The sequence below is a fragment of the Hylobates moloch genome, unplaced genomic scaffold (assembly GCF_009828535.3).
Source record: "Hylobates moloch isolate HMO894 unplaced genomic scaffold, HMol_V3 SCAFFOLD_11, whole genome shotgun sequence".
Lineage (NCBI taxonomy): Eukaryota > Metazoa > Chordata > Mammalia > Primates > Hylobatidae > Hylobates > Hylobates moloch.
In genome coordinates this window covers 81,395,812-81,423,593 of record NW_026652286.1, presented here as the reverse complement: position 1 = coordinate 81,423,593, position 27,782 = coordinate 81,395,812, and the positions used below count along the sequence as shown (strand labels likewise).

General features: G+C 36.8%; 2 protein-coding genes and 1 pseudogene across 2 annotated transcripts in view; 2 read left to right on the top strand and 1 right to left on the bottom strand.

Moving 5' to 3' along the window:
* The window catches only part of DDX10 (DEAD-box helicase 10), a 278,803-nt gene that overhangs the window by 103,023 nt on the left and 147,998 nt on the right, over window positions 1–27,782 (bottom strand). Inside the window, exon 14 of the mRNA XM_032167320.2 lies at window positions 1,422–1,541. Coding sequence (XP_032023211.1) covers window positions 1,422–1,541 — 120 coding nt within the window. The remainder of the gene's footprint in view (window positions 1–1,421; window positions 1,542–27,782) is intronic.
* LOC116477210 (mitochondrial import receptor subunit TOM5 homolog) lies at window positions 3,868–13,287 on the top strand (annotated as a pseudogene).
* LOC116476907 (cytochrome c-like) lies at window positions 17,315–17,632 on the top strand. Its single transcript, XM_032167321.3, has one exon. It carries the CDS (start codon window positions 17,315–17,317, stop codon window positions 17,630–17,632), a length of 318 nt encoding a protein of 105 aa, XP_032023212.1.

Genomic DNA, 27,782 nt, shown 5'->3' with positions numbered 1-27,782 from the left:
AGCACTAAGTATACACTGAAACATTTTATAGTTGAGGATTTACATTCATTTTGGAGCTAATTGGTATAATTTGTGCAGTTAAACTTAGTAGCATACTAAGGAACCTCATTACACCAACAGCACTCATCTCATTTTACAGTGAACATCAGATGTCATATGACTATTCTAGTTTAGTCTGTTTCTCAGGTGCTGACCTCTTTTTTGTAATTTCATAAAGACTCATTATCTGTCATTTAGATACGCTTCCTCTTCAACTTCCACCACCTTTGAATGGCACACTATTTTGTGACTTTTCATCTGATTTATACATCCCAAAATAACATCCAAAACTTTAACTTCAAAATTAAAAGGAAACATACTCCACTGGAGAGGCTGCTTAAGCAGTCTTTATGTTAGTGATGATGAAATACATGGTGTGCTACATTAGTTAATATGAAAAGCTGTTATTTTATTGAAATAGATGTTTCATTCAATCAATAAATTTTTGTGAGGGTTTATTATATTAGGTACCTTTCTAGGTGCTGGGGATAGAATAGTAAACAAAATCAACAAAATACCTTCCTCTCAAGAAGAAGTGGAGTGGAAGAAACTGACAATAGTCCAATATAGACTGAAGTCACAAAGTAAGTGCTGTCAAGAAAAGTGAGGCAGGGTGAGAGAAATGAGGTTATGATGGAGGTAAGGTGCTCTGTGCTAATATGGGGATAGTCAGGAAAACCTGGGCTGGTGAGAATGAGGCCAAGAGATGATATTGAAAAGACCCTACCTACTATAACGACTCCTTAGGTAAGTCACTTGACATACTGGATCTATTTCATCATTTTAAAATGAAGACAACTGTTACATAATACCATGAACTTTCATGAGTAATCTATGAGTGGTAATCCCTTCCCTATACTATGTATGTATTTACAATATGGCTAAGGGAAAGGTGAATTTAAACAAGGCACCTCTGTGTCTGAGACTACTTTATAAAGCAGAGAATTCCCTCCCATAGCCAGCCCAGCAAGATATATGCAAGTACAGCACTTAAAATTGAGGAAGTGCAAAGCAGAAGCTTTTTTGAGTGAAGCAAAAGAAGCTGTGGCAAGTAGCTGTATTAGCATTCTCATGTCTGTTCCATAGAACATAATGTTCAACACCATGAAGAGAAAACCTTATCTATAAAAACATAATTTAGAAAGTTCAAAACCAACTCTGTGTCAGTATTACCAAGAAGTATCTCGGTTTATTGCCAGTAGGGCATCCTTGTTCACAGCAGTAGAGCTGATGTACAGCCTATAGTAACATTGAAAGGAATGGACCAGCATGCTGTAGAGAAACATTTACTCTATCATTAATGAGTGCTAAGTAAGCAAGACAGTCAGTCTCTCCTAATACTCCAAATGCACCTCAGAAATGAAATACTTCTAGAATCTTACCTCCCCTTCATCAGTAAATGTTATCTTCTTATTCACTTTAAAATTTCTCTTCATTACTTTTTTTGCTTCTCCAACTTTGGTCACTTTTTTCTTGATGCTGGATTTAGAAGGTTCTTTCTTCTGTGTGAGAACATACAAAAAACACAGATGATTAGGAAAATGGTTGCTTTATATTAACAATCCAACTCTGGCAATATACTTCTCAAAACTGGGTGCATTTATTACTCATTGGCTAATGAGAAGCATTGAAAACACTGTCCAGGAATAACATTATTTGACTTATTAACTAAGAGCTCCTCCCAAAACCTAAAAGAGTTTAAGCATGAATAGGAGGGCTAGTAAACCAATAACATTTACATTTTCTCTATTACTAGAACTGTGCTATTTGATAATATTTAAGGACTAAAAATTACATAATATAATAAATGGGCCTAAGATAAATAAAGCTATCTTCCAGTCAAAATTTCATACATATCTTAAAATGTGCAGTTGCAAACTTAAGTTTTTAGAGTAGGAAAATGTATACTTGGAAAGCAAAATGATTGCAATACATTGTTTGCAACCAACATTCCTCTTCCAATTATAGTAATTTACCATAGGAACACAGTAAAATATCCGATGACAATTAAACTATGTCCAGGCCTAGCATGGTGGCTCACGCCTGTCATCCCAGCACTTTGGTAGGCCGAGGCGGGTGGATTCACCTGAGGTCATGAGTTCGAGACTAGCCTGGCCAAACATGGTGAAACCCCATCTCTACTAAAAATACAAAAATTAGCTGGGTGTGGTGGTGGGCGCCTGTAATCCCAGCTACTCAGGAGGCTGAGGCAGGGGAATTGCTTGAACCCAGGAGGCGGAGGCTGCAGTGAGCTAAGATCACACCATTCCACTTCAGCCTGGGGGCAGAGCGAGGCTTTGCCTCAAAACAAACAAACAAACAAAAAAAAAAACAAAAAAGGCTGTATCCAAAGGTGAGATGGAGAAAACACTTAACAGGATGTACTGATTAGGACCTAGCTTTCAACCTAAAACCACTATAGCAAGATATTAAAAATTCAAAGCCACTGCTTACTTATGCTAAGTGAATGGTGAGCAGACCCCCTGAGATAGGGGGTTGGAAGAGGTCATAGCATATCATAACCTGCTTTGATGAGAAAGTGACAAGATATAACCCATGTCTGAAGATTTGGATTATCCTCCTCAAATTACAGCTAGTATTACTATTGGTGGTACTTAACCCAATGCAGCTTCCATTAGACAGAATAAGAAGTCTTTGGTGTAGTAGCTAGGAAAATGTATTTGAGCACAAGCTCTATCACTAATAAGCTATATGAGATTAGTTACCATTACCTAACCTCTGGGTTTAGTTGTAAGTTGAGGACACCAATGATATCTATCTCATACGGTTATAGGGAGGATTAAAAAGTAAACGTAAAACATATGAAAAAGTATTCAATAAATCTCAAATACCACTTTTATACATTGATTTTGTGCTACATAGAGAGACCAAGCCAACTGCATAAAGGCTTACTTTGCAAAATACCAGACTGCAGTCTCCCTAGTTGATTTTTAACTCTGTACCATAGGGAATCACACAAGGAAAAGAGAGGAGGGACCGATCTAGAACATTATCTATAATTACCAGAAGCTTTGGGAAGCAGTGCATTGGTTACAACTGATATTATGGTAATAAGTACACACAAAAAAGAACAAATCATATAATAAGGAGATATTAACAATGATGAATACACAAATGCTTAAAAATAAACCACCAACGCCGGGTGTGGTGAATCACGCCTATAATCCCAGCACTTTGGCAGGCAGAGGCAGATGGATCACTTGAGGTCAAGAGTTCGAGACCAGCCCAGCCAACACGGCAAAACCCCGAATCTACTAAAAACACAAAAAATTAGCTGGGCATAGTGGCGCACCCCTGTAATCCCAGCTTCTCAGGAGGCTGACGCATGACAATCACTTAAACCTGAGAGGCGGAAGTTGCAGTGAGCCGAGATTGTGCCAGTGCACTCCAGCCTAGGCAACAGAACAAGACTCTGTCTCAATAAATACATTAGCAAAAAAAAACCCATGCAATTAAAAATAACAAACCTACTAAAATAAAGCCTTGTGATATTTTTAGATAATGGTCATGGTTATGAAAATCAGCTAGTGCATCTGCAATAATATTATGATTTAACTACAAGAAAGTTGTTTTGACAATGATGGTTCTACTATGTGGGTATTACTAAAACACTGACTTTGTATTTCCGGTTCAACATGAAAGCTATAGTATCCGGTTACACTTATTTCACAGACCACAAATTACATCATATTTAAGAAGTTACCACCATCTTCAACCCATATAAAGCTAATGAAAAGATTAAATGCCTCTGAGGTAAATTTTATTATATCAGAGACATTTAATATGCTATAATTGAGGCCGGAGAATATGGTCTGGAGACAGGAAACTTTAAGGCTAATTCCTGCTGAATCAAGAAAAACACCAAGGTCTAGAGGCAGGAAACCTGAGACCAATTCTGCTACTTCCCAAACCTGGATCAAAAGGAAAACACCTGGGTCTGGGGGCGGGGATCGTAAGGCCAATTAACACAAACTTTCTGAAACTTCCTAAAGCTAAACCAAAAGGAAAACCCCCATCTCCCAACATGGAGTAACAAAGGATCAAAGGCTACTCTCCCTACAATCCCCCCACCCACCACCACGCCTCAGATGGAAAGGAAAAGTACCCTGGACAAGCAGGGACCATCCCTTCATCTGCACAGGGTGCCAATTCACCTCAGCCTTTAATTAGGCATGGACCAAATCCTTCATCCAGATAAGGGCTAACTGATAGGAACCTCAAAGGAAGTACTTAAAACCCAGAAAACTTTGTAACAGGCCCTTGAGCCACTTGCTAGAGCCCACTTCCACCCTGTGGAGTGCTTTCTCACCTTAATAAATTATTGCTTTCGCTGCTTCTTTCCTGTGTTTCATTCCTTTGTTATTTTGTGCGTTTTGTCCAATTCTTTGCTCAAAATGCCAAGAACCTGGACAACTTACTCAAGGCCCTCCTTCCGGTAATATAATCACTATATACACATCACAAGACTTCTATGAAAACAGATTAAGTTTTAGATTTCTTCTTCCCACTGGACATTCTCCACTTCCTCCACCTCCCTGGGGTCCGTAACTACACAAATATCACCAACTGGTGGCAAAAGGCTCTAAATTGCTGTGCCTACCCTCTCTCCACCACTATGCTTATTCTAAGACGTGTGACTATTGTTCTTCCTCAGTTAATATAATCCTTATTTCCTTATCTCACTTCAGAGAGTAACTGAGTAAGCTGTGTGGTGGTAAAACATCTAAAATGGAAAAAAATACAATGGCAGTAAACTTGTTCACCTAAAAAATAACCTGTAGGACCCCTGTGAACACATGGGATTAATAAGACCCCCACTTCTGTCAGCCTAGTCAGTATTCCCACACCTCCTTTTCCTCACAAAGGCTTAGAGACCACCATCAACACAACCACCAGGGGTGGCGACTTTGTTACTGACTCCTACTGCATCTTCTTTGTTTTAGGGCTAGGACAATTCTTTTTTTTTTTTTTTTTTTTGAGATGGAGTCTCGCTCAGTCGCCCAGGCTGGAGTGCAGTGGCGCGATCTCGGCTCACTGCAAGCTCCGCCTCCTGGGTTCACGCCATTCTCCTGCCTCAGCCTCCCGAGTAGCTGGGACTACAGGTGCCCGCCACCATGCCCAGCTAATTTTTTTGTATTTTTAGTAGAGACGGGGTTTCGCCGTGTTAGCCAGGATGGTCTCGATCTGGCTAGGACAATTCTTAAGGACCTTGGATCTCTCATCAGACCTCATCTAAAGACAGAAGCAATGCTGATCAAACAGTGTAAACTTAAGGGATCACTGTAATATAAACGTAACATAGTAAATTGTAATCACATAAACCAGTAAACAAAAAGTACTAGGAAAGAACATGAGTAAACTTTCTGGGGTGATGGCAGTGGTCTAGATCTTGACAAGTTTGAGTTACACGGGTGTATGTATTTGTCAAAATTCATCAAATGTTAAATGTAAGATTTGTGCATTTCATTGTATATAAATTTCTATCTCAAAAAAGAGTCCTATAAACAATACTGAACTGTAGTTAATGCCATACAAGCTGAAGTATATGGAGGAAAGTGTAATGATATTGGCAACTTACTCAAATGCACTAAATAAAAAAGGATGGATAGATGGATGGTTATGTGATAAAGAAAATATGGTAGGTAGGTGCCTCATGCATGTAACCAGCATTTGGGGAGGCCAAGGCAGGAGAATCTCTTGGGCCCAGGAGTTCACGACCAGCCTGGGCAACTTGGTGACACTCTGTCTCTACTAAAAATGTAAAAAAAAAAAAAAAAAAATTAGCCAGGCTTGGTGGCACAGGCCTGTAGTCTTAGCTACTCAAGAGGCTGAGGTGTGAGGATTACTTGAGCCCAGGAGGTCAAGACTACAGTGAGCTGTGATCACTCCACTGCAATCTAGCTTGGATCAAAGAGCAAGATACTGTTTCAAAAAAGCAAAGAAAGAGAGACATACGGTCAAAGGTTAACTGTAGAATATGAATGGTGGAATGTTGGGCATTTGGGTGTCCAAAAGTATACTTCTTACAACTTTTCTGTACATTTGAAAATGTTCATAAAACACAATAGCCCAGTCTAGAAAGAAGGGGGGGAAATCAGAAAAATGATACCAAATATTGTCAATGGAATAAAGGTCAGAAAAAACAATCCTGCAGAGTGGATCCTTAAGTGAGGTGGTCAAGTTGAAGAGCTTTAAGGAAATCCATGAAACCACTAAAATTACATGACAAAATGTAGAGGTATTTGCATCGCTGCCTTTTTATGGTTTATATTGGTTTCTGAAAGAGTTCTGTGTCCTGCCCCTCTGAAAAAGTAAAACTTTTTGTTTTAGGGAAGCCACTGGAAGAAGGAACAGAAATGCCCACATGCGTGAGAAGAGGCTTATCATATTTTCCTGTTAAGCTCTGGCTTTGTCTGATCCTCTAGAATTATTCTTCACTCATTCAAAGATGCTGTGAATGTCAACAGCATCCAAGGCATCATACTACACAGTGAGGATGCAGCACTGCAAGAGGGGTGGACTCCCAGCCTTCACAGAGCCCAACTCTATCTATGGAAAAAGATATGAAACAACTAGAACAAAACATTAATTATATATATAATCTTAGAAAAAATATACAGAATAAATGAATATGACTGTCCTAGGTAGTCAGGGGTGAGAAGAGCAGGTCAAGGAACTTCCTTTTGAGGGAGAGATGTTAGAATTGAGTGGCAAACGTTAACACACTGTGGCATCGCCAGCACATCAGTGATGTGCTAAACACCTATGCTGTCCACTGATGGTGTATTTTACACATGGCTGACAAGAGTCTTAGTTCCACGTCATTCTTTTTAATATTAACTTTAGCAGGTAATACATGCACATGTATTCTGTAAATTGTACTTAAGTTGAAAGGTTGTTTTTCATGTCCTCTTTAGCAATCCCGGTTTCTCTCCTACGGATCAAGTGCTGTTAGCAGCTTCTGTATCCTTCCAGAGAGATTCCATTCATATTCAAGTACATAGGAAAAACATGAAGTTACTAAAAGAGTTACCTCCAGCAATTAAAAGCCTTGATTATATCTATTCATACACATGTGCTTTTATATATCCAGGTTAAGTTTCTAAAAGTGAAAGTGCTCAAAGAGTATGTATAGTTAAATTTTGAAATATATTTCCAAATAATCCTCCCAAAGTTATACAAACTTATATTCCCACCAAAGATTTATAAGGAATTGATTTACTGCACCTGCAGCTAAGTATATTATTAGGCTTTATGTTGCCAGTCAACTAGGCGAAACAGAGCACCTCGGGGAAGTTTTAACTTACAGTTGTATTATTTTACGTATGACATAACATCTTTTCAAAGGCATTATTTTTCTGTGCACCATTTGTATTATCTGCCAGTATTTCTAATGAATTCCTGGCATTTAATCTATCAAGTTGTGAAATCTCTTCATTTGTTAACAATGCTTCAGTAGTTTTCCACATCTCATTATTTACATTTTGCCATACAAGGTAACCTTGTTATTTTGCTATGATTTGGTTTTTGTGAAGGTGCAGTTTTCAATTTATGTAATCAATTTTAGTAAATGTTTTCTGGGTGTGTACCAAACTTATAGTTTTCCAACTAGAAGATTTTTAAAAAATAAATTTAACTTCTTAAAATGCAGATTTTACTTTTTTAGAATTTTTAAAAAATGACTCTTGGACAAGAAATAGAGTGTTAATACTTTTTATACTTCAATTCATTAACAAAAAAATATGAAATATATCTAAGATAGGAGTTACATTTTTTGACAAGATTTTGTATTATTGGTACAAGAATGAAATTTATAGCAGCCCTAAGAAGTACAATGAAAGATTAGCTGACAATATGTAAAACATCAAAATATGATTTTCATTTGTATTTGCACCTCTTCTACAACATGTATGCTAGACTTAAAAAGCTAAAAGGAAAGTATCATAAAATACAAAATTGATAGTCACTCTCCATGTCCTATGATAGGTGTAGAAAGTTACCGGAAATAATCTGGAAGATAAAAGAACTGCTGCCACCACCAGTCACAAAACCAATAATGGTTCTTATCATAAGGACCATGTTAGCTAACACTGGCTACAAGAAAATTCAAAATGTAATCAATGAAAAAACTACTTTAATATAAGCATTACTACTACATATCCTACAAAAGAAAATAAAATTATTGTTAAAAAATGATATTTTAAATGAAAAGCAAAAATCACAGGAAAATAAAAGTTAGAATTAAAGACAGTCCAAAGAAATCAGATTTTTATGTTTCCTTAAAGCGGCTGCCATTTGGGCCAACTAATAATTTATAATGAAAACCATTATATCTAAAAGTGAAGTAAACCAACAAAATAAAGAAGAGTCAACACTGCAGAAAACCTTTAAGATTACCTATTATAGCTGAAGCCACTCCTATGAAAGATAAGAGTAATTACGTTTATCGGTTGAGCCTTGGAGACAGAGTCTTGCTCTGTCGCCAGGCTGGGGTGCAGTGGCACCAGGGTGGAGTGCAGTGGCACGATCTCAGCTCACTGCAACCTCCACTTCCCGGGTTCAAGCGATTCTCCTGCCTCAGCCTCATGAATAGCTGGGACTACAGGCGCCTGCCACCACGCCTGGCTAATTTTTATATTTTTTGTAGATATGGGGTTTCACCATGTTGGCCAGGATGGTCTTAATCTCTTGACCTCGTGATCCGCCCACCTCAGCCTCCCAAAGTGCTGGGATTACAGGCGTGAGACACCACGCCCAGCCCAATAAGAGTATTTCTTAAGACTGATAAACACTGTTTCCCCAACGTCCAAACTTATTTAACTATACACATTTCTATTGGCTAAATAACCAAACTCTAACAGAACTTGTTTATGATTTAAAAAAAGAAAAAGCAAGCCCACCTGCTATCAAAGTATAATGCCTCAGTCACCCTAAATCAAATAAATTATAGTAATTCAAATATTCTCTAACTTTATGGTATAAATTAAGAACACACTATTTGATATTTTGTTTTAAAGCCATCTACAAAATCTTTTCGTAATAAACTATAAACAGAATCAAAAACAAAAATCACATGATTATCTCAATAGATGCAGAAAAAGCATTTGACAAAATCCATCATCCCTTTATGATTAAAATCCTCAGCACAGTCAGCAAAGAAGGGACATAGCCAATCTACGTAATGAAAGCCATCTACAACAAACCCACAACTAACATTATACTAAACACAGTAAGTTGAAAGCATTCCCCCTGAGAACTGGAACAAGACAAGGATGCCCACTTTCACCACTTCTATTCAACATAGTACTGGAAGTCTTAGCCAGAGCAATGAGACAAGAGAAAGAAATAAAGAGAATCCAAATCAGTAAATCAAACTGTCGCTGTTTGCTGATGATATGATTGTATAACTAGAAAACACTAAAGACTCATCCAAAAAGCTCCCAGAACTGGTAAATGAATTCAGCAAACTTTTAGGATACAAAATTAAAGTCCACAAATTAGTAGCACTGCTATACACCAACAGCGACCAAGCTGAGAATCAAATCAAGAACTCAACCTCTTTCACAATAGCTGCAAAAACATAAAATACTTAGAAATATACCTAAACAAGGATGTGAAAAACCACAAGGAAAACTACAAAACACTGCTGCTGAAAGAAATCACAGATGACACAAATGGAAACATATCCCATGCCCATAAATGGGTAGAATCAATATTTTTAAAATGACCATACTGTCAAAAGCAATCTACAAATTCAATGCAATTCTCATCAAAATACCACCATAATTCTTCATGGAACTAGAAAAAACAATCCTAAAATTAATCTGGAACCAAAAAAGAGCCTGTGTGGCCAGAGCAAGACTAAGTAAAAAGAACAGGTCTGGAGGCATCACATTATCAAACTTCAAACTATACTATAAGGCCATATTCACCAAAACAGCATGGTACCGGTATAAAAATAGGCACATAGACCAATTAAACAGAACAGAGAACCCAGAAGTAAAGCCAAGTGCTTACAAAGATAACAAAGTGAGGAAAGCACACACTATTCGACAAATGGTGCTGGTATAACTGGCAAGCCACATGTAGGAGAATGAAACTGGATCCTCATCTCTCACCTTATACAAAAATCAACTCAAGATGGATCAAAGACTTAAATAAGATTGAAACCATAAAGATTCTAAAAGACAACATCGGAAAAACCCTTCTAGACTTGGCTTAGGCAAAGACTTTATGACCAACCAAAAGCAAATGCAGCAAAAACAAAGATAAATAGATGGGACTTAAGTAAAGCTAAAAAGCTTCTGCACAGCAAAGGAAATCAGTAGAGTTAACAGACAACCCACAGAGTGGGAGAAAATTTTCACAATCTATATATCTGACAAAGACTAATATCCAGAATCTACAAAGAATTCAAACAAATCAGCAAGAAAAAAAAAATCCCATCAAAAAGTTAAGGACATGAATAGCTAATTCTCAAAAGAAGATATACAAATGGCCAATAAGCATGTGGAAAAATGCTCAGCATCACTAGTTATCAGAGAAATCCAAATCAAAACCACAATGCAATACCACCTCACTCCTGCAGCAATGGCCATAATCAAAAAATAAAAAACAATAGATGTTGGCATGGATGCGGTGAAAAGAGAACACTTTTACAGTGTTGGTGGGAATGTAAACTAGTACAACCACTGCAGAAAACAGTGTGGAGATTCCTTAAAGAACTAAAAGTAGATCCATTTGATGTACTTTTGATCCAGACATCCCACTATTAGATATCTACCCAGAGGAAAAGAAGTCATTATATGAAAAAGGTACTTGCATATGCATGCTTATAGCAGCACAATTTGCAATTGCAAAAATATGGAACCAACCCAAACACCCATCAATCAATGAGTGGATAAAGAAATGTGGATAGGCCAGGCACAGTGGCTCACGCCTGTAATCCCAGCACTTTGGGAGGCTGCGGTGGCTCATGCCTATAATCCCAGCACTTTGGGAGGCCAAGGCAGGTGGATCACCTGACGTCGGGAGTTCAAGACCAGCCTGACCAACAAGGTGAAACCTCGTCTCTACGAAAAATACAAATATTAGCCAGGCATGGTGACAGGCACCTGTAGTCCCAGCTACTCAGGAGGCTGAGACAAGAGAATTGCTTGAGCCCAGAGGCAGAGGTTGCAGTGAGCCAGGATCGTGCCACTGCACTCCAGCCTGGGCGACGGAGCTATAGTCTTAAAATTAAACGGTAGTCTTAAAATTAAGATCCACCTAACAGGTATAGAGTTTCAGATCTGAAAAATGAAAAACATTTTTTCAGTCTCAAAAAACAAAAAACAAACAAAAAAAAGAAAATGTGGATAAAGAAATTGAATACTATTCAGCCATAAAAAGGAATGAAATAATGGCATTCACAGCAACCTGGATGGAATTGGAGATTATTATTCTAAGTAAAGTAAGTCAGTAATGGAAAACCAAACATCAAATGTTCTCACTCATACGTGGGAGCTAAGTTATAAGGACACAAAAGCCTAAGAATTATACATTGGACTTTGGAGACTCGGGGGAAAGGGTTGGGGATGGCAAGGGAGAAGACTAGACATTGGGTACAGTGTACACTGTTCAGTGCTGGGTACACCAGAATCTCAGAGAGCACCACTAAAGAACCTATTCATGTAAATAAACACCGCCTGTTCACCAAAAACCTGTTGAAATAAAAAAAAAATTAAAAACAAATAATAAACTTAATACCACCACCAGCAAGTAGCAAATATATTATGTTTGTGAAATTTTTGCAAGAACTGTAGTCTTAAAATTAAGACCCATCTAACAAGTACAGAGTTTCAGATCTGAAAAATGAAAAGTTCTGGAGATTGGTTGTATATCAATATGAATGCACTTAACACTACTGAACTGCACATTTTAAAATGGTTAAAATAGTAAATTTTATGTTGTGTCTTCTACCACAAATAAAGATGAAATTTTAACATTTAAGAGCCAATGAAAATATAGCATCAACTTAAAATGTTATTACAGGAACAAAGTTTGTCTTTTCAGAATTCCTACACAAATATTAATTTGCTAAGACAAACATACCTGCTATAGCAACAGTCCTAAAATTACACAACACTAAAGGAGAAGAAGTTTAGGCTGGAGGATGGGGAGCAGGGTAGGCAATGCAAGGGAAAGGTACAATAGATACAAGGAGGATTAAAGGCTCATAATAGAAATCAACTAAAATTATATGAAACAATACTTATAAATTATGAATTATGGAAATAATTTATAATCGTTTAAGAAATCTCATAGGATTTTTCTTCTAAAAAATATCCATATTTACCAATCTTACGTTTTAAGGTTTAATAGAAAGCACACTATAGTAAACCTCGACCATATGCATAAGTTTGGGAATGCGGAAATTAAGAGAAAAATGAAAACCAGATCTGACTCCACCACCCAACTCTGTTACTGTAATTTCTTGAGTCAATGGCTATTACATTAGCCTGTTACACAGACTCTGCATTCACTCTCATCCCCATTACGGTAAGCCCTATTGTAATCACTTGTTTACTTCTGTGCTTTTTCCTAATAGACTGTAACTCCCATGAGGGTTAAGACCATTTTTATTCTATTTGTATCCCCAATGTATCACAGATAGGCCAGTATATAGGAAACACTCAATAATGATTGAAAGAAGAATTAGTGAATAAACTACATATGAACTACTGTTCAGAACAATTGTGAGTCAAATCTTGTTCCTACAAATTTTTAATTAGAAAACTAAAGCTTAGATTAATTTAGCAATTTGTTCAAGGTTATATAACTTCAAAGTATTTGACCCTGTTCACATTCTACAATGCGTAGTTTCATTTCTGCTCAAACTGCCTTAGAAGATTGTAGCATCATAATTTGACTCAATATTTGCCTTTCAAATTTCTATCAATTTAAGAATGTTTGAGAATTGCTAATTTGAGAAACTCCCATGGCTTTTTTCAACTTTAAATCCATGACCCATTAAGAAAGATTTTCAGAGAGCAGAGCACGGCAGCTGAAAGCCAATGAGTTAGAGCTTCAGTGTTCTGAATCAAGGGCCTCTCAATGAGGTTGGACCTGGAGGACACAAAATGGAAGATGCATGTGGACGTGATCTCCTCCATACAGAACTTCCTCATCTATGTGGCCCTGCTGCAAGTCACCGCTTTTATCTTAAAGAAATTGGGCAGCATATGAAAATTGGGCATCACATGTGACTTCAAGATATGAAGAAGCTGGTTACAGTTTCTACTCCTATCTGCAAACAAAGAGGCCCAGAAAAGTGTAAGAGACTCTTCGACTGAATGGACATAAAAATTTTACTTGTTAAGAACCAGTTTGGCTCTGGTAACTGAGGTCCATAGCTAAAATATAAAATTATTTGGGAAGTATGAAAAGATGTCTCATGGTCACGGTGTGCCATTATGCCTGTGATATCCGGCCTTTTGTGAATGTTAGTATAATAGTAAACAATGTCAAGCTCCATTTTCTGGCAAGTATTAATTGTAAGGGAACTATGTCTCTATGACAGCCATTTCTGTTTATCCTTATACTTCTGTCCAGAGTGTATTTGTGAACAGTCCCTTAGTTACACTGTACGAAAGTCAGCACACAACCACAAAGACATTTAAGCATAAGACCACTAGTCTATGTTTTTAATAAATGTGCCAATCAAAAAAAAGATTTTCAGACTTTATACATAGCTTGATCAGTTTTAAAAATAATTGTTTTCACATCCAAAAACCTTTTTAAATACTAAATGTACTATTTCAAACTATAAGACCCCAACCCTAATTCTCTTCTGATAAGAATCACAGCTATTATGAAATTAATTTTTATGAAATACTTGACTCTTTATCTTGACACTTCATGAATTATATCTAGAAAATCATTTAGAAACCCTTCCAAATGTGCATATCATATAGATAATTCATATTTATTCCAAACACAAAGGCCTACAGATGACTGCCTACATTTCCTATCAAAGTTACTCGTTTGTCAAGGCTTGATTAGTCCTGATTATATTAAGACAGAAACTACCAGTAAATGTTCATCTTTTTTCTGTGTGATTAATAAGGCCATGCACTACTATTTTCCTTGTAGTTTATAAATTGCAATTCTAGTCTATAATGTGATGAAAATGGTTAATGAATACAATGATATATTGAGCAACAATGACAACTATTTACTGTGAAATATCCGTGATTCATTTTTAAGTGATCTTAACAGGTGAACATGAATGAGAACGGATGATTATGTCTTGCTTGTTTCTTCCCCACCCCAGACCAATACTACATAGATATGCAGTGATCTCGGTTTTGTTCAAACTTCCTTCTGGTTAAGGAGGACCACAAGGCAAAACCTCTATTGATACTGCCAATACAAACATTCTATACAATGTTTTTGATTGCTACATTCCTCCTTCAGGATTTCTGATGCCTCCTTCAGGTTTAACTTGGAATACTTTCCAGAAATTGCTTTTTAACCTAACGAACTCTTCCCAAGCATGTGTACCTGTCACCTTAATTAAATATCTTAAGAAAAACAACTTTCAAATATATCCCCTATACAGTTTCTATTCCCCTCCACTATTTCTCTCGTTTTCCAGATATACATTCCCCCAAACCCTCATTCCAATGCCTACAACATATTTGCCTTCCTTTCCTCAATTTCTTTTTAGAATTAACATAAGTTTCTTAATTTTAAAATGCCTCTTTATAGCATTTTGGCCTAATAATTATTTAAATCTTTCACTGTGCCTGCAATTAGTCTAGATAACATGTAAATTTCTGTTCTTCACCCAAGCCCTGACTTTCTTTTCATGCCATTTTCCTTACTTAAGCCTCATTCCCAACCAAGTTTCATGGTCATGTTCATTTATTTATTGTCTTAAATGATTCCTTCTACCTCTTTGAACATTTATTGTGTTACAACAGTTAAGGGAAAATCCCATAATTCCCTATTTACTACCTTAGGACATTTTCCTTGGTTTGTTTAAATTGTTCAGGCCATTTACTGTTCTGCTAGCTGGGAAATACATATCTGCTCTACACCATGACCCTCGAAAAAAAACAAAGCCACTATAGTGACAAAAATCTCAGTTATTTCCTGCTGTTTAACAAAATTATGAAAACCACTCATATTTTGCTGTAGGAATCCAATTTTTAATCTGCTACTTTTAATAAATATTTCTATATTAGGAAGCAAGCAGCTGGAAGCAATTTAGAGAAACGGTGCCTGATACATTTTTCCCTCTCTTTTTAGATTTCCAAAAAAATGACAGTATTGATTTCCTTTTTAACTCGTGTCCAAATTGGCTATATCAATTTCTCATCTCTCACAGCTTTTGGAATTCTTCTAGAACTCAGAAATTTCATATGCTACATAGCAAAAAAATAAAAATAAAAAAAGCAGTAACATTAAAAGGAAAGATAACTTGTGTCACATGGTCATTTGGCTAACAGGGTTAAGGGAAACTGATCACATAGGGGAGGCAACAAGGTGATAATGAACAAAGTTAAAAGTCCCAGGACAGATGCAGTGGCTCATGCCTGTAATCCCAGCACTTTGCAAGGCCAGGGCAGGTGGATCGCTTGAGGTCAGGAGTTCGAGACCAGCCTGGCCAACATAGTGAAACCCCATCTCTACTAAAGACACAAAAATTAGCCATGCGTGGTGGTGAGCACCTGCAATCCCAGCTACTGGGGAGGCTGAGGCAGGAGAATCGCTTGAACCCGGGAGGCAGAGGTTGCAGTGAGCCAAGATTGTGCCATTGCACTCCAGCCTGGGACACAGAGCAAGACTCTGTTTCAAAAAAAAGTCCTGGGACAGAAATCACGTAACTATTTCAAACAATATGACACTATGATATACTTCTCTTAGGGGAGCGTCTCAGCTATCTACACCTCTATTACCTTCCTTCCAAGTGATACCAGAGACTCAGCAAGAATGTGCCAGTAGCTAGATTTAATCAGAATTTGTTTGAACAAAATGGGAGAGCATCAAAATAACATTCAAGATGTTTCATTGTACATTTGACTGAGAATTCCACAGTTGGCTCCAATACCTATAAGAAAAGCAAATTATGTGACAGTCTGGTTAGTGCGGCTTAAAGCAGAGTTTCTGTAAATTCATTCATGACTAAAGTCTAAACAAACAAATGCCATATAACACTAGCTATTCAGTGAACCACCAATTTTTACAAGCATACAAAAACACACACAGGCATGTGCATAGAGAGAGAATCTCTCTATGATTTAAAGCCTTCACAAAGAACTACAATAATGGAAGAAAGATATATGCTAAATTCAAACTGGGTTTGGTACCTGGTTACCATTTTTTGCACCATTTTTGACACAGTATTTTAAGACATTTAAGAGATGTTAAAGCTGTCCTCTTGGCTGCCCAAGAGGAGATCACTGTTACATCTGACATTTTTCTGTAATGGCTTACATTATTAATTCCCAATACATACATGGGCTGTATGTTAACAGAAAGTGAAACAAACATCACTACCACAACTAAGCTATGTTTACAACTACCATGTGCAGTAAAGTTTCCAAGTTCTACCTTGTATATAAATATTAGCTAAGCAGAAAGTACCAAATGAAAAGTCAAAGGCTAGCCTATGTGTACTATGTTTCGACAAAACGTGCCAGGATGATGTCCAATATTATTCAAAATTGGATATTCTGACATATACCATTTGTAAAACTGTGGTGTGCAAAGCCATATATAGTGGTGATTAAAAAAAAATACTGGAATTATTACAGAACTTGGAAGGGTAAAAGGACCCTCCAGGATCACCTAGAGAAACATCACCTATTCACTCCCAAAGTCAAGAGAGAATTTTGAGATCACATAGACAGCATCAGCAAAGTCAGGGCTAGAACTCCAAACCCTACAAAAACCTAGTCTGTGCTCCTACCTTGACACCGTTATCTATCTTATATTTCATCTTAGCCAAATGGCCAAGAAGCAATATATAATAGTATCTCCAATGGAAACATCTTAGCGCTAGACCTTCCCCCGTGAATCATAGTTTTCCTAAGCAATGCTGAGAGACCTCATCAAATGCGAAGAGTGGATTGACAGCAAATGTTCTCTTTAAAATGAATAGAATCCTTGAAGGAATTCATCTTTAAAAGTGTAATTTTCAAAAGAGCAGGACATCCAGCTTCAGAGAGGGAACCTTTGTAGCGCCAGTGATGGAAGAGATTTAAATATGGGTGTTGTTGAGAAAGGCAAGAAGATTTTTGTTCAGAAGTGTGCCCAGTGCCACACAATGGAAAAGGGAGGCCAGCACAAGACTGGGCCTAATCTCCATAGTCTCTACAGGCAGGAGACAGGTGAGGCCGTTGGATACTCTTACACAGACACCAATAAGAACAAAGGCATCACCTGGGGAAAGAAAACACTGATGCACTATTTGGAGACTCCCAAGAAGAACATCCCTGGAACAAAAATGATCTTTGCTGGCATTAAGAAGAAGGCAGAAAGGGCAGACTTGATAGCTAATCTCAAAAACGCTACTCATCAGTAATAACTGGCCACTGCCTTATTTATTACAAAACAGAAATGTCTCCTGACTTTTTTATGTGTACCATAATTTAATAGATCTCATATACCAGAATTCAGATCATCAATGAATGACAGAATATTTTGTTGGGCAGTCCTGATTTTAAAACTAAGACTGGCTTGTGGTTAAATGAATATTTTTTTTTTAATTTTAATAGTAATTCCAATTCAGTAAATGCTAACGCTGTTTACCTCTTCTAAAAATATGATTCGATTTCATCAGCTTTTCACAAAGATGGTGAATGCCATCTTAAAACTTAATGGAAATTGGTTTATATTTAGATTTATATAACTGGTTATGTGAATATATTGAAATACTGGTGAAATTCCTTCACACTGTCTCAGAACCAAGCAAGATTCATCCGTGTTTCATGTTCACTTGCCTCTTAAAGGCAAGAGCTGAAGATAAGGTAGCAATGTCTACTTTATATTTTTGGCCTTAACTATGCCAATCTAATTAGATTCCTATCTAAAATGGTTGCTTTTACTCATTGAAAGGCATTTTAGGGTGGTTTATATGTAATATCAAATAAAGATTATTTAACACTTCTCACATTTTTTAAAAAAGTGCTTTCTTTTGTTCATAAAAGGACCATAGAAATGACTAAATTTGACCTCTAATTTCTTCTCTCTCAAAAGTAGAGCAACTGACAGAAAGAAAAAAAAACTCTATACCTCAATGCTCTGCACTGCTTTACAATTTCCATCTGCCCCCATTAGCACTTAATCATTTTAAAAAGTTTGACAGCCATTTAAAGTTGTTAGCAGATTTTTACTTATTAGTTTTTCTATCCCCTACCTTAGAATGAGTCCCTGCTAGTTCGTTAGTAAATCATCATACTAAAATGCAGTATTTTCAGAAATACAAACTTCACTAAAAACAACTGTAAAACAATTCCCAAATAATTTTAACAAAATTTTTACTAGTCCCCAAACTCCATGCTACATAATCAACTTTTTAAAAATCATTCTCCTTCCTACTATCCCAGCGAGACTAGAAAATTTAAGACCTATCGATATGCTTGAAATCCTTCCCCTAAAAGCAAATTTATGTTAAGATTCACCGCTGAATATCTTGAGATATTTGAGACTTATCATCTTCTATCCTCAGCCCTTTGTTGATGTTTCTCATGATACTTCTTCCACTCTACTTGTATTTTTAAAATCTTCTTTTACTTCATCCCTCTGAAACACTCAACTCCCTGAGGGAATGAGCTTTGTCATACTCATCTTGTAATTCCTTGAGCAAGCGCATACATCACGCTTAAACAAATCAATAATTATTTGTGGAACTAAGTTGAGCTTGGGCTAATCAAGATCAATTTTCTTTGAGAGTAACACTCAAAGACTCTGAAATGCATTCTACTGTTACTTATTCTGATATCAGTTTGCTTAAATAGCATAAAAATAAACATATTTCACATTTAACTTGACATTTATTTGCTGGGAAAACTGATTCACAGGCCCTAGGCAATAAAGCATGATGGGAGAAGCAGATCTGTCTGAAAACACCGGGAGTCACTGTGGGCAGCCTAGACCATGAGCTGGAACCACTCCCATCCTCTTTCCCAGCAAGAGGATGCAGCCATGCTCGACTTCTGACATGACCATGGCTTCCTCCCTCAGCAAGGCAGACCCAACTTCTCATGAACCTCAAAGTCTCCACGTGCCTGACAGCTTAATTTCTGAGATGAGTGCAGGCATCCACAGCTATAATGTCTGGTTCCCTAGTAGTTTGTATGATTACACACTGATACATTTGACCAACCACTTATTCTAAAAGAAGGGAGAATAATAAGGGAAGGGATATCTCAAGTGGAATGAAAATCTATGCTGTGTCTAGCAGATTGGCAAAACTCTGGGAACTTCCTATGTGGAATAAGAGGGAGACAGAGAAATCAATTCCTTCCCCTACCTGATCCTGGCTTTGTAAATATTCTCTTTTCCCAACAAAGTGTATTCCTTAATCCATGCCATATGTCATTGTGGAATTTCTCTGGATCTCTGATGACAAGTGCCAATCCAGATGGGACCTACCTGACAAATCTAAACCTTTCAGAGTTTAGTGAACAGTAGTTAATAACAGACACCATGTGCCAAACACCATGCTAGATGTTTTATATTTCATTTACTCAGCACAACCACCCTTTGAGGAACTGCCAGCATTTTACAGATGATGAAATAATTATTCAGCTAAAAAGGTCAGAAGCATGCTCTAAACTCAGGTTTATCAAACATCAAAATTTATCTTCTTGAGCTTTGAAGCTGTACTCTTCTCAGGCCTCCACAATTCCACTGATTGAAATAAACTTTAGGAACATTGCTTGTAGGAAGATTAAGTCTACTCTCTAAATGTTGGACCCTAAAATCTCCCTCAGAAGTAGGCGTATGGGGCTGGGCGCAGTGGCTCACGCTTGTAATCCCAGCACTTTGGGAGGCCGAGGCAGGTGGATCACCTGAGGTCAGGAGTTCGAGACCAGTCTGACCAACATGGTGAAACCTCGTCTCTACTAAAAATACAAAGATTAGCTGGGTGTGGTGGTGGGCGCCTGTAATCCCAGCTACTTGGGAGGCTGAGGCAGGAGAATCACTTGAACCTGGGAGGCAGAGGTTACAGTGAGCTGAGATCATACCATTGCACTCCAGCCTGGGTGACAGAGCAAGACACCATCTCAAAAAAAAAAAAAAAAAAAAAAAAAAAAAAGAAACAGGCATATGGTTTCTATTTGAACAAACTCTTTGACAGAAAATTCACTAATTAAAACATGTTGTATTGGGATACCTATTCCTATCTTTCTTGTATATTTTAAAAATAATTATATCAATGGAAAACTACTGTTTTTACTTTTTTGAAAAAATGTGTCAAATTTATATTGGTCCAAATGCCAATCTAAATGTTTTCTTCAAGTTCTAATATTACCCTCAAGAGGGCTATGCTGCTACTGAAAGTAAAGACAAATTGCATTTTCGTCTGTTACTCTAGGAAAAAGACAATAGTAATTACAGGTAGAGGTAAAATAAAGCTGGGGGGAATAAACAGGAAAGGTAATAAGAGTTCTGTGACAAGCTTCAGTGATAACTCTGGGCCAAAAGATAGCATGTATACAACAAAACAGACATGGAAAAGGACAGCTGTACAGAGCTAAGACAGTTACAGTGATTAAAAAGAGACAATTTGAAAACAAAGTCACAAGAAAGGAAGGAACAAGGAGGAGCAAAAACTCTGTGAAAACAATCTCCTCTCAAGTGTTGCAAAAACATTGCACCATACTGCCAAGTCACTTTCCCCACCAACAGAACCCCAAACCATCAACTTTAAGTTGGGAAAATAGAATAATTACACCAACAATGGTAAACTTTGAGAATTTCTTAAACAGATACTAACAAGATGCAAAATAATTGCCATCCATCTCCCAAATATATTCTCTAGTACACCAAAAGAATGTCTGAGATACAAGACTAAAAGTGCTAAGTCCCCCCAGAAAAGGGCACATTGGAACATAAAATCAATCTTTGGCATTCAGTGTGGTCATTTCCAAGTTAGTATGTTATTCCTAACCAATACCGTTCACAGCATATTCTAGACTGTTTCTTCTCCAAGCACTTTGGTTATTTGCACCGTACAATAATTTAAAGGATTCAGTTGACTCACTAATAAATGAAACATTAAATAACTTAATGATGATACTAATAAAAGATTTTCTTCAACTAATTTTGAATACATTCAGCTTCAATCAAATGAACAGGATGAGTTGACTAAAATTTTCTATTAAATGCAATTAATACTCTACTATTCTATTAAGACTCCTGGAGTTATGTTATGAAACTCACCCATAATTTGCCTAATTCCAAATCTAAGATGCTAAATGTCAAAACTTCCTATAAAAAGACCACAAACTACCAAAGAATAGCCTGATCACAATAGTTACTATGGTCAGCTATCTGAGAACCTCCAGGAAGCCTCATTTGACTAACGCACACTATATAGTTAATTTTCAGCCTGCTTTGGAATGAGCCTCACATTTTAGGAATAATGAATAACTGTCTCTCACTGTTCTGTCACTAGAAAAGACCTTCACCTTGATAATGGGGTTGAAATTAAGCTCTACCTTACTCAGAAGCATGCATGTCCATTGGTGAGAGCACGGAACACTGACAGGAGGAAATAGGAATGTGTGTGAATATCTAATCAGTTTCCACAGAGTTGCTTTCCCTGAGCTATATCATGGCATTGTTTCTTCAGTTTATTTTAAAGACAGGTTTTAAAACACTGCTGTATAAAATTCACTATTTTGTGTCTCATACGACAGTTGTTGAAATAAGAAAAGCTGGGCTTCTCCAAAGTAGCAGAATGTTGTCTCCTTATAGACAAGGTGTTCTTTTTGTTTTCACAGTCAAGACTTCAAAGGCAAATGCCTGATCCACATTTAAGAACTATGTAAAACCTTGTATGAGCTGCATATTAAGTTTCCCATCAGTCATTCCTATTCTATCTGTACTTTGCATGCCCTCCTGTTTTCTATTTTAATACATTTAAAAGCACTTTATAAGCTACTTCAAATTTCTTGTAGGATTAGGAGGGATAAAATAAGAACTACAAAGAATAAAGGAAGCTCGGCCATTTATTCAACAAACACTGGCTATCTACTATACTCTAAGTACCATTCTAGGCACCTGGGGTACAGTAGAGTTTGCATTCTAGTGAGGAGACAGACAAACATGCACATATGTCAAGGAGCTTTTAAGTGTTAGAGAAAAAGGTGAGTAAGGGGCTAGGGAGTAACTGGGCAGAAGGTAACAATTTTAGAAAAATAGGGAAGGCCTTTCTAAAGAAGGTGCAAAGATCTAAAAGAAAAGAAAGAGGAACTCACGCAATGATCTAGATAAAGAGTTATAGGTGAAGAAAACAGTAGTGCAAAGGCGCATAAATGGAAATGAGTTTGTTGTTTTCAAGAAACAAAAAATTCAGGATGACTGGACTAGAGTGAGTAGGGTGGAAGGCAATAAGAGAAAAAGCCACACAAGAAGATTCTGGATTATGTAAGGCCTCATAGGACAGAGTCAGGAGGTAGATTTCACCCTGAATATGAAAGAAAGAATACAGCAAGTCCTCACTTAACACTGTTTATGTTGATAAGTTCCTGGAAACTGCAAATTTAAGTCAAACAACTACTATATAACAAAACCAATTTTGCCATAGGCTAATTGATACAAACAGGAGTTCAGTACCTAAGGCATAAAGAACGCCATTTTTCTTAAAGTCAAAGTTTCCAGTAACCCATTTATGACGTTAAGTGAGGACTTTACTGTACAAGTTTTAACCGAGATACATGACATAATCTTGTTTACTTTGGAAGGTGGGGGTTGCCTGCTATGAAGATTTAATAGGAGCAAGGAAAGTGAAAAAGAAAAACAACTAGAAGGTTATTTTATTGGCCAGGCGTGGTGGCTCACGCCTGTAATCCTAGCACTTTGGGAGTCCAACGAGGGCGGATCACCTGAGGTCAGGAGTTCAAGAACAGCCTGGCCAAAATGGTGAAACTCTGTCTCTACTAAAAAATACAAAAATTAGCCAGGCCTGGTGGTGGGCGCCTGTAATCTCCACTACTTGGGAGGCTGAGGCAGGAGAATCACTTGAACCTGGGAGGCAGAGGTTGCAGTGAGCCAAGATTATGCCACTGTACTCCAGCCTGGGCGACAGAGCGAGACTCTCTCTCAAAAAAAAAAAAAAAAAAAAAGTTATTTTTATTGGTCAACACACAAGATAGAGGGTTTGAATTAGGGCAGTAAGTGAACAATGTGGTAGAGTCTGGACATATTTTGAAGTACACAACACTCCTTAAAAGCGTAGATCTGGGAGTTAAAAGATTTAGAGAAAACTCACAGGTTCTTGGTCTGAGTCCAGAGTGACTGAATAAATGGTATTAAACATCCAAGAGATATTAAACAACTAGTTAAAAGAAGTTTACAATAGTAGAACAGGCTCAGGACATATATTTGGATTCATTAGCATATGAGTTTTAAAGAAAAGGTCTTACTAAATTTGCCTACGGAGCATACGTAGATGGAGATTAGAACATAAGGCAAAGCCTTGGGGGTATTCCCCCATCATTTAAAGATGGGAAGAGGAGGAGGAACCAGCAAAGACAACCAAGAAAGAAAAACCAGTGAAAGCTGGAACAAATCCAGGAAAAATATCGTGTGCCAAAAGCGAAGGGAAGAGGGCAATTCCAAAAAACAAAAAAAAAAAGTCGCTAGGATATTAAGATGCTGATCCTTGAGTTTAGCAAAATGGGAACTGTTCCAGACCATAGCAAGAAAAGTTTCAGCAGACTGTCAGGGACAAAAACCTGACCTGAATAGATTCAAAAGAAAACTTAAGGTGAGGCAGTGAAAACTGTTTAAGTTACTCATTCCAGGAATTCTCTTCCTCATCCTCTGACTTTCATGATGAAGGTCCAGATTTCAATCTAGTGTTACTGAGTCTAAAATTTAGCTATATAATGCGTTACTTTAATACACTAGAATGAATATCTAGTCATCAATTTTTATATTTTCCAGAAAATTAAGGATTATAAAGAATTCTTATCACTGTGTTTTTTAGAAAAAAAAAAATCAAAAGGAATCCAAAAGCATTTTAATAAGGGTTCTCTGAATAGAATGTTATATATCCATTCGTACAGTGGGACACATGATAGCATTAAATTTAGGCTCTTAATTATGACATTATAGAAGTATACAGTTGACCCTTGAACAATATGGTTTTGACCTTTGAGGGTCCACTTATACACAGATTGTTTCCAACCGAATCATACGGAATCTGCAGGATGTGAAACCTGCATATACAGAAGGTCAACCTTTCACTTACATCAGTTTCTCAGCGCTGACTGGACTGTGGAACTTGAGTGTGCACAGATTTGCAACCAACCCCCTGCATATGCCAAGGGATGACTGTATTTACTCACTTGACAGCTTTCTCTAGTATTGATAATTTAAAAAAAAAGGGGGGGCCACAAATCATAATATCATGTCTACTCTGTAACTTACAATGTGTTGGGGAAAGGAGTATGTTTGTATACATAGGGAAAAAAGACCCATAAGTATATAAACCAAAAGGTAATGTTACATCAAAGTATATGACAGGAATATGCTTGATTTTTGTTTTCTTTGTTATGTATTTATTTTTCAAATTTTCAGCAGAAGAGTAAATGAATGGCAACATTTACTATTCATAATAAAGTAAGATTTGCTGATAAAAATTTTAAAATAAAGAATATTCCTACTTATACTTCCAGATTAGCTCTAATGTCGATAACATAAGTCTTTCCTGATTCCGCTTTTCTGTCTCATCTCTAACAAGTTGGGCAATGAGCCCTCATCCATGCTCCCAGAGACTAGATCATTAAACTGTCAGTTTCTTAGGATTTATAATTCACTAGATTATTTAATCAATGGCACTAAACATGGGTAAATTGTGGATATTCAGATAAATATTAGCTGATTTCACTTATTCCTATAACCAATATATTGATGTATTATAATCTTCCCCCAATGATCATTAACTTAATTATGAAGGATCATTTTTGTTTTTAAAGTGATATTTGAAGATAGAGTCATTCCAAAAGTTTGAGAGGTTTTTTTTGTTACTCTAAGATTCAAGATTTTAAGCTCAAGATTGTATGAAGCAGGAAATCTCTGATGCTATATTAGTTTTTATACAAAGCATTTTACATTTTTATTGCATTCAGTCTCCTACGGTAATCCATGATGTATAAAAAAGGTACAGATAGTGGTGTGATGGCTTGTCATCCAAAACTGCTGGAGATCAGAGCTGAGAGTGAATTCCCTACACCTGGGGCTTATTATGTTGTAAAGCTATAAAATAATAATCAGATTTGATTTAGGACCTAAAGCAAAAATCAACATTTCACAAATTATGTTAATTAAAAATGAAAGAAAATGGCATGGTTACAAATAGAGACTGAAAAAGGGGAAGAAAAATTCACCCTTTAGACTGCAAATAATCTTTATATAAAAAACTAAAACTAGACAAGGCCATGTTTCATTTACAATACAAAGACCTACCATCTCTTAGTCTATGTGTATCCCATCTGAGTAGCTAGAGAAATGTAACCTTTCTGGAATACATATTACTCTATACTTCCTGATAAAGCTTTGGGTGGAAGGTAAAGGATAGGGAGAAGGAGACAAAAAAAATTCCAGAATAAAATTAACCCTTACGGTGGATTGCCCAAAGTGACACCACCAGAAATCTCCAAGTCAACAAATAAACATAAAAACAGTTTAAGTCCCGATCTCCTGACCTAGTGATCCACCCGCTTCGGCCTCCCTGGCTAACACAGTGAAACCCCTTCTCTACTAAAAATACAAAAAAAAAAAAAGTTAGCTGGGCGTGGTGGCATGTGCCTGTAGTCCCGGCTAATTGGGGGGCTGGGGCGGGAGAATTGCTTGAACCTGAGTGGCGAACGTTGCAGTGAGCCGAGATCGCGCCGCTGCACTTCAGGCTGGGTGACAGAGACTCTGTCTCAAAAAATAATAATAATAATAAATAAAACACACTGGGAAACTGAAAGTTCCTTCACTGCTGATTCCTCTGAGAATATAAGTCATTTTGCACATGGGCTTCTCTATATGCAAAGCTTTGGTTTGGGGGGGAAAGTAAATGTGTTCAGAAAGCTTGTACTAGGTATTCTAACAAAACAATGGGGCTTGTTTTACCTCACTGTGGTGGATTAAAGAGCGTTTTTTGTTTTTTTTTTTTTTTTTTTTTTTTTTGGTGTGGTGCCTTCTGTGAACAGGTGTAATCTATTTTCTCTCTTCTTAAATTTGGGCTAGCCTTATTATTTACTTTAACCAACAGAATCTGACAGAAGAGATGAGAGATGCTGTTCCAATAACAGGATTGGGTCTTCGGAAGCAGTTTATTTCTCCCTCGGAGTCCTGCGTCACCACCATAGAGACCCAAGCTATTCCTTTCTAGAGATGACATTGAAAGAAATGCCCAGTGCATTATTACCTGTCCTAACCATCCCAGCTAACGCGTCAGATATGCAAGGTGAGGCCATGTGGACACGGTCTCAGTAGAACTTGCAGCTGAATGTAGCCACATGAGGAAACGTCATACCACAGTGAAAGATGAGCTATGCCTGCCCAGCACTGCCCAAATCACGCAACTGTGAGCAAATAAATGTGTTTTATAAACCACTCAAAAAAAAAAAAAAAAAAAAAAAAAAAAAAAAAAAAAAAAAAAAAAAACAGTTTAAGTTCAGAATTTCAGAAAACTCTGACAAGAAATAATAAGTAACACTCTAATATATTTAAACATTATAAACAAACATATACATATCAATGAAACAGAAAGACCAAAAACAGACCCAAAATACATAAGGTTTTCAGATAAAGGTGACAGGTTAAATCAGCAGAAAAGATTGACTAATGAGCAATATTGGAATAATTGGGTAGTTATGTAGAAAAAAATAAAGCTGGATCCACACTTCACATCTTACAACAGAATTCCAAATGAATCAAAAGCTTAGATGCAAAATATTAAACCATAAAAGTACTAGAATTCTCCCAGGGTTTATTCTTTTATAACATTAGAGTAGTGAAGGCCCTGTTCAACTTTAACATGAAATTTAGAACTCATAAAAGACAAAATTGGCAAATTCACCAATATAAAAGGTTTAAAAATATGACCCAAAACAAATGACAATCTGAAAAACAAAAGACAAACAAAACAAAATCAAGTTATTTGCATGTCATCAGATTGGAAGCAAAAGATAAATTTTCCCAATAGAGAGAGTGAATAAAAAGAGTAAGAAAATTAAGATCATCAGCCCAATTGGACAGTTCCCAGAAGAGCCAATATAAACAGCTCACTCATAAAATAAGACATGTAAAGGTAAACTTCACTAAGATATGAATTCCTTCCTAACCAGCAAAGATAAAGTATTTGAAAAGATGCTGTGTTTGGAGAAAAAGTGGCATCAGATATTATGAGTAGAAATGTGAATTAGTGCAATTTACAATATCTACTGAAATTCAAAATTTACGTACCCTTTGACAGTTATTTCACTTCTAGGAATTTATAGGTA

Coding starts and splice junctions, on each gene's coding strand:
- LOC116476907 (XM_032167321.3), top strand. CDS start 17,315: ATGGGTGTTGTTGAGAAAGGCAAGAAGATTTTTGTTCAGAAGTGTGCC.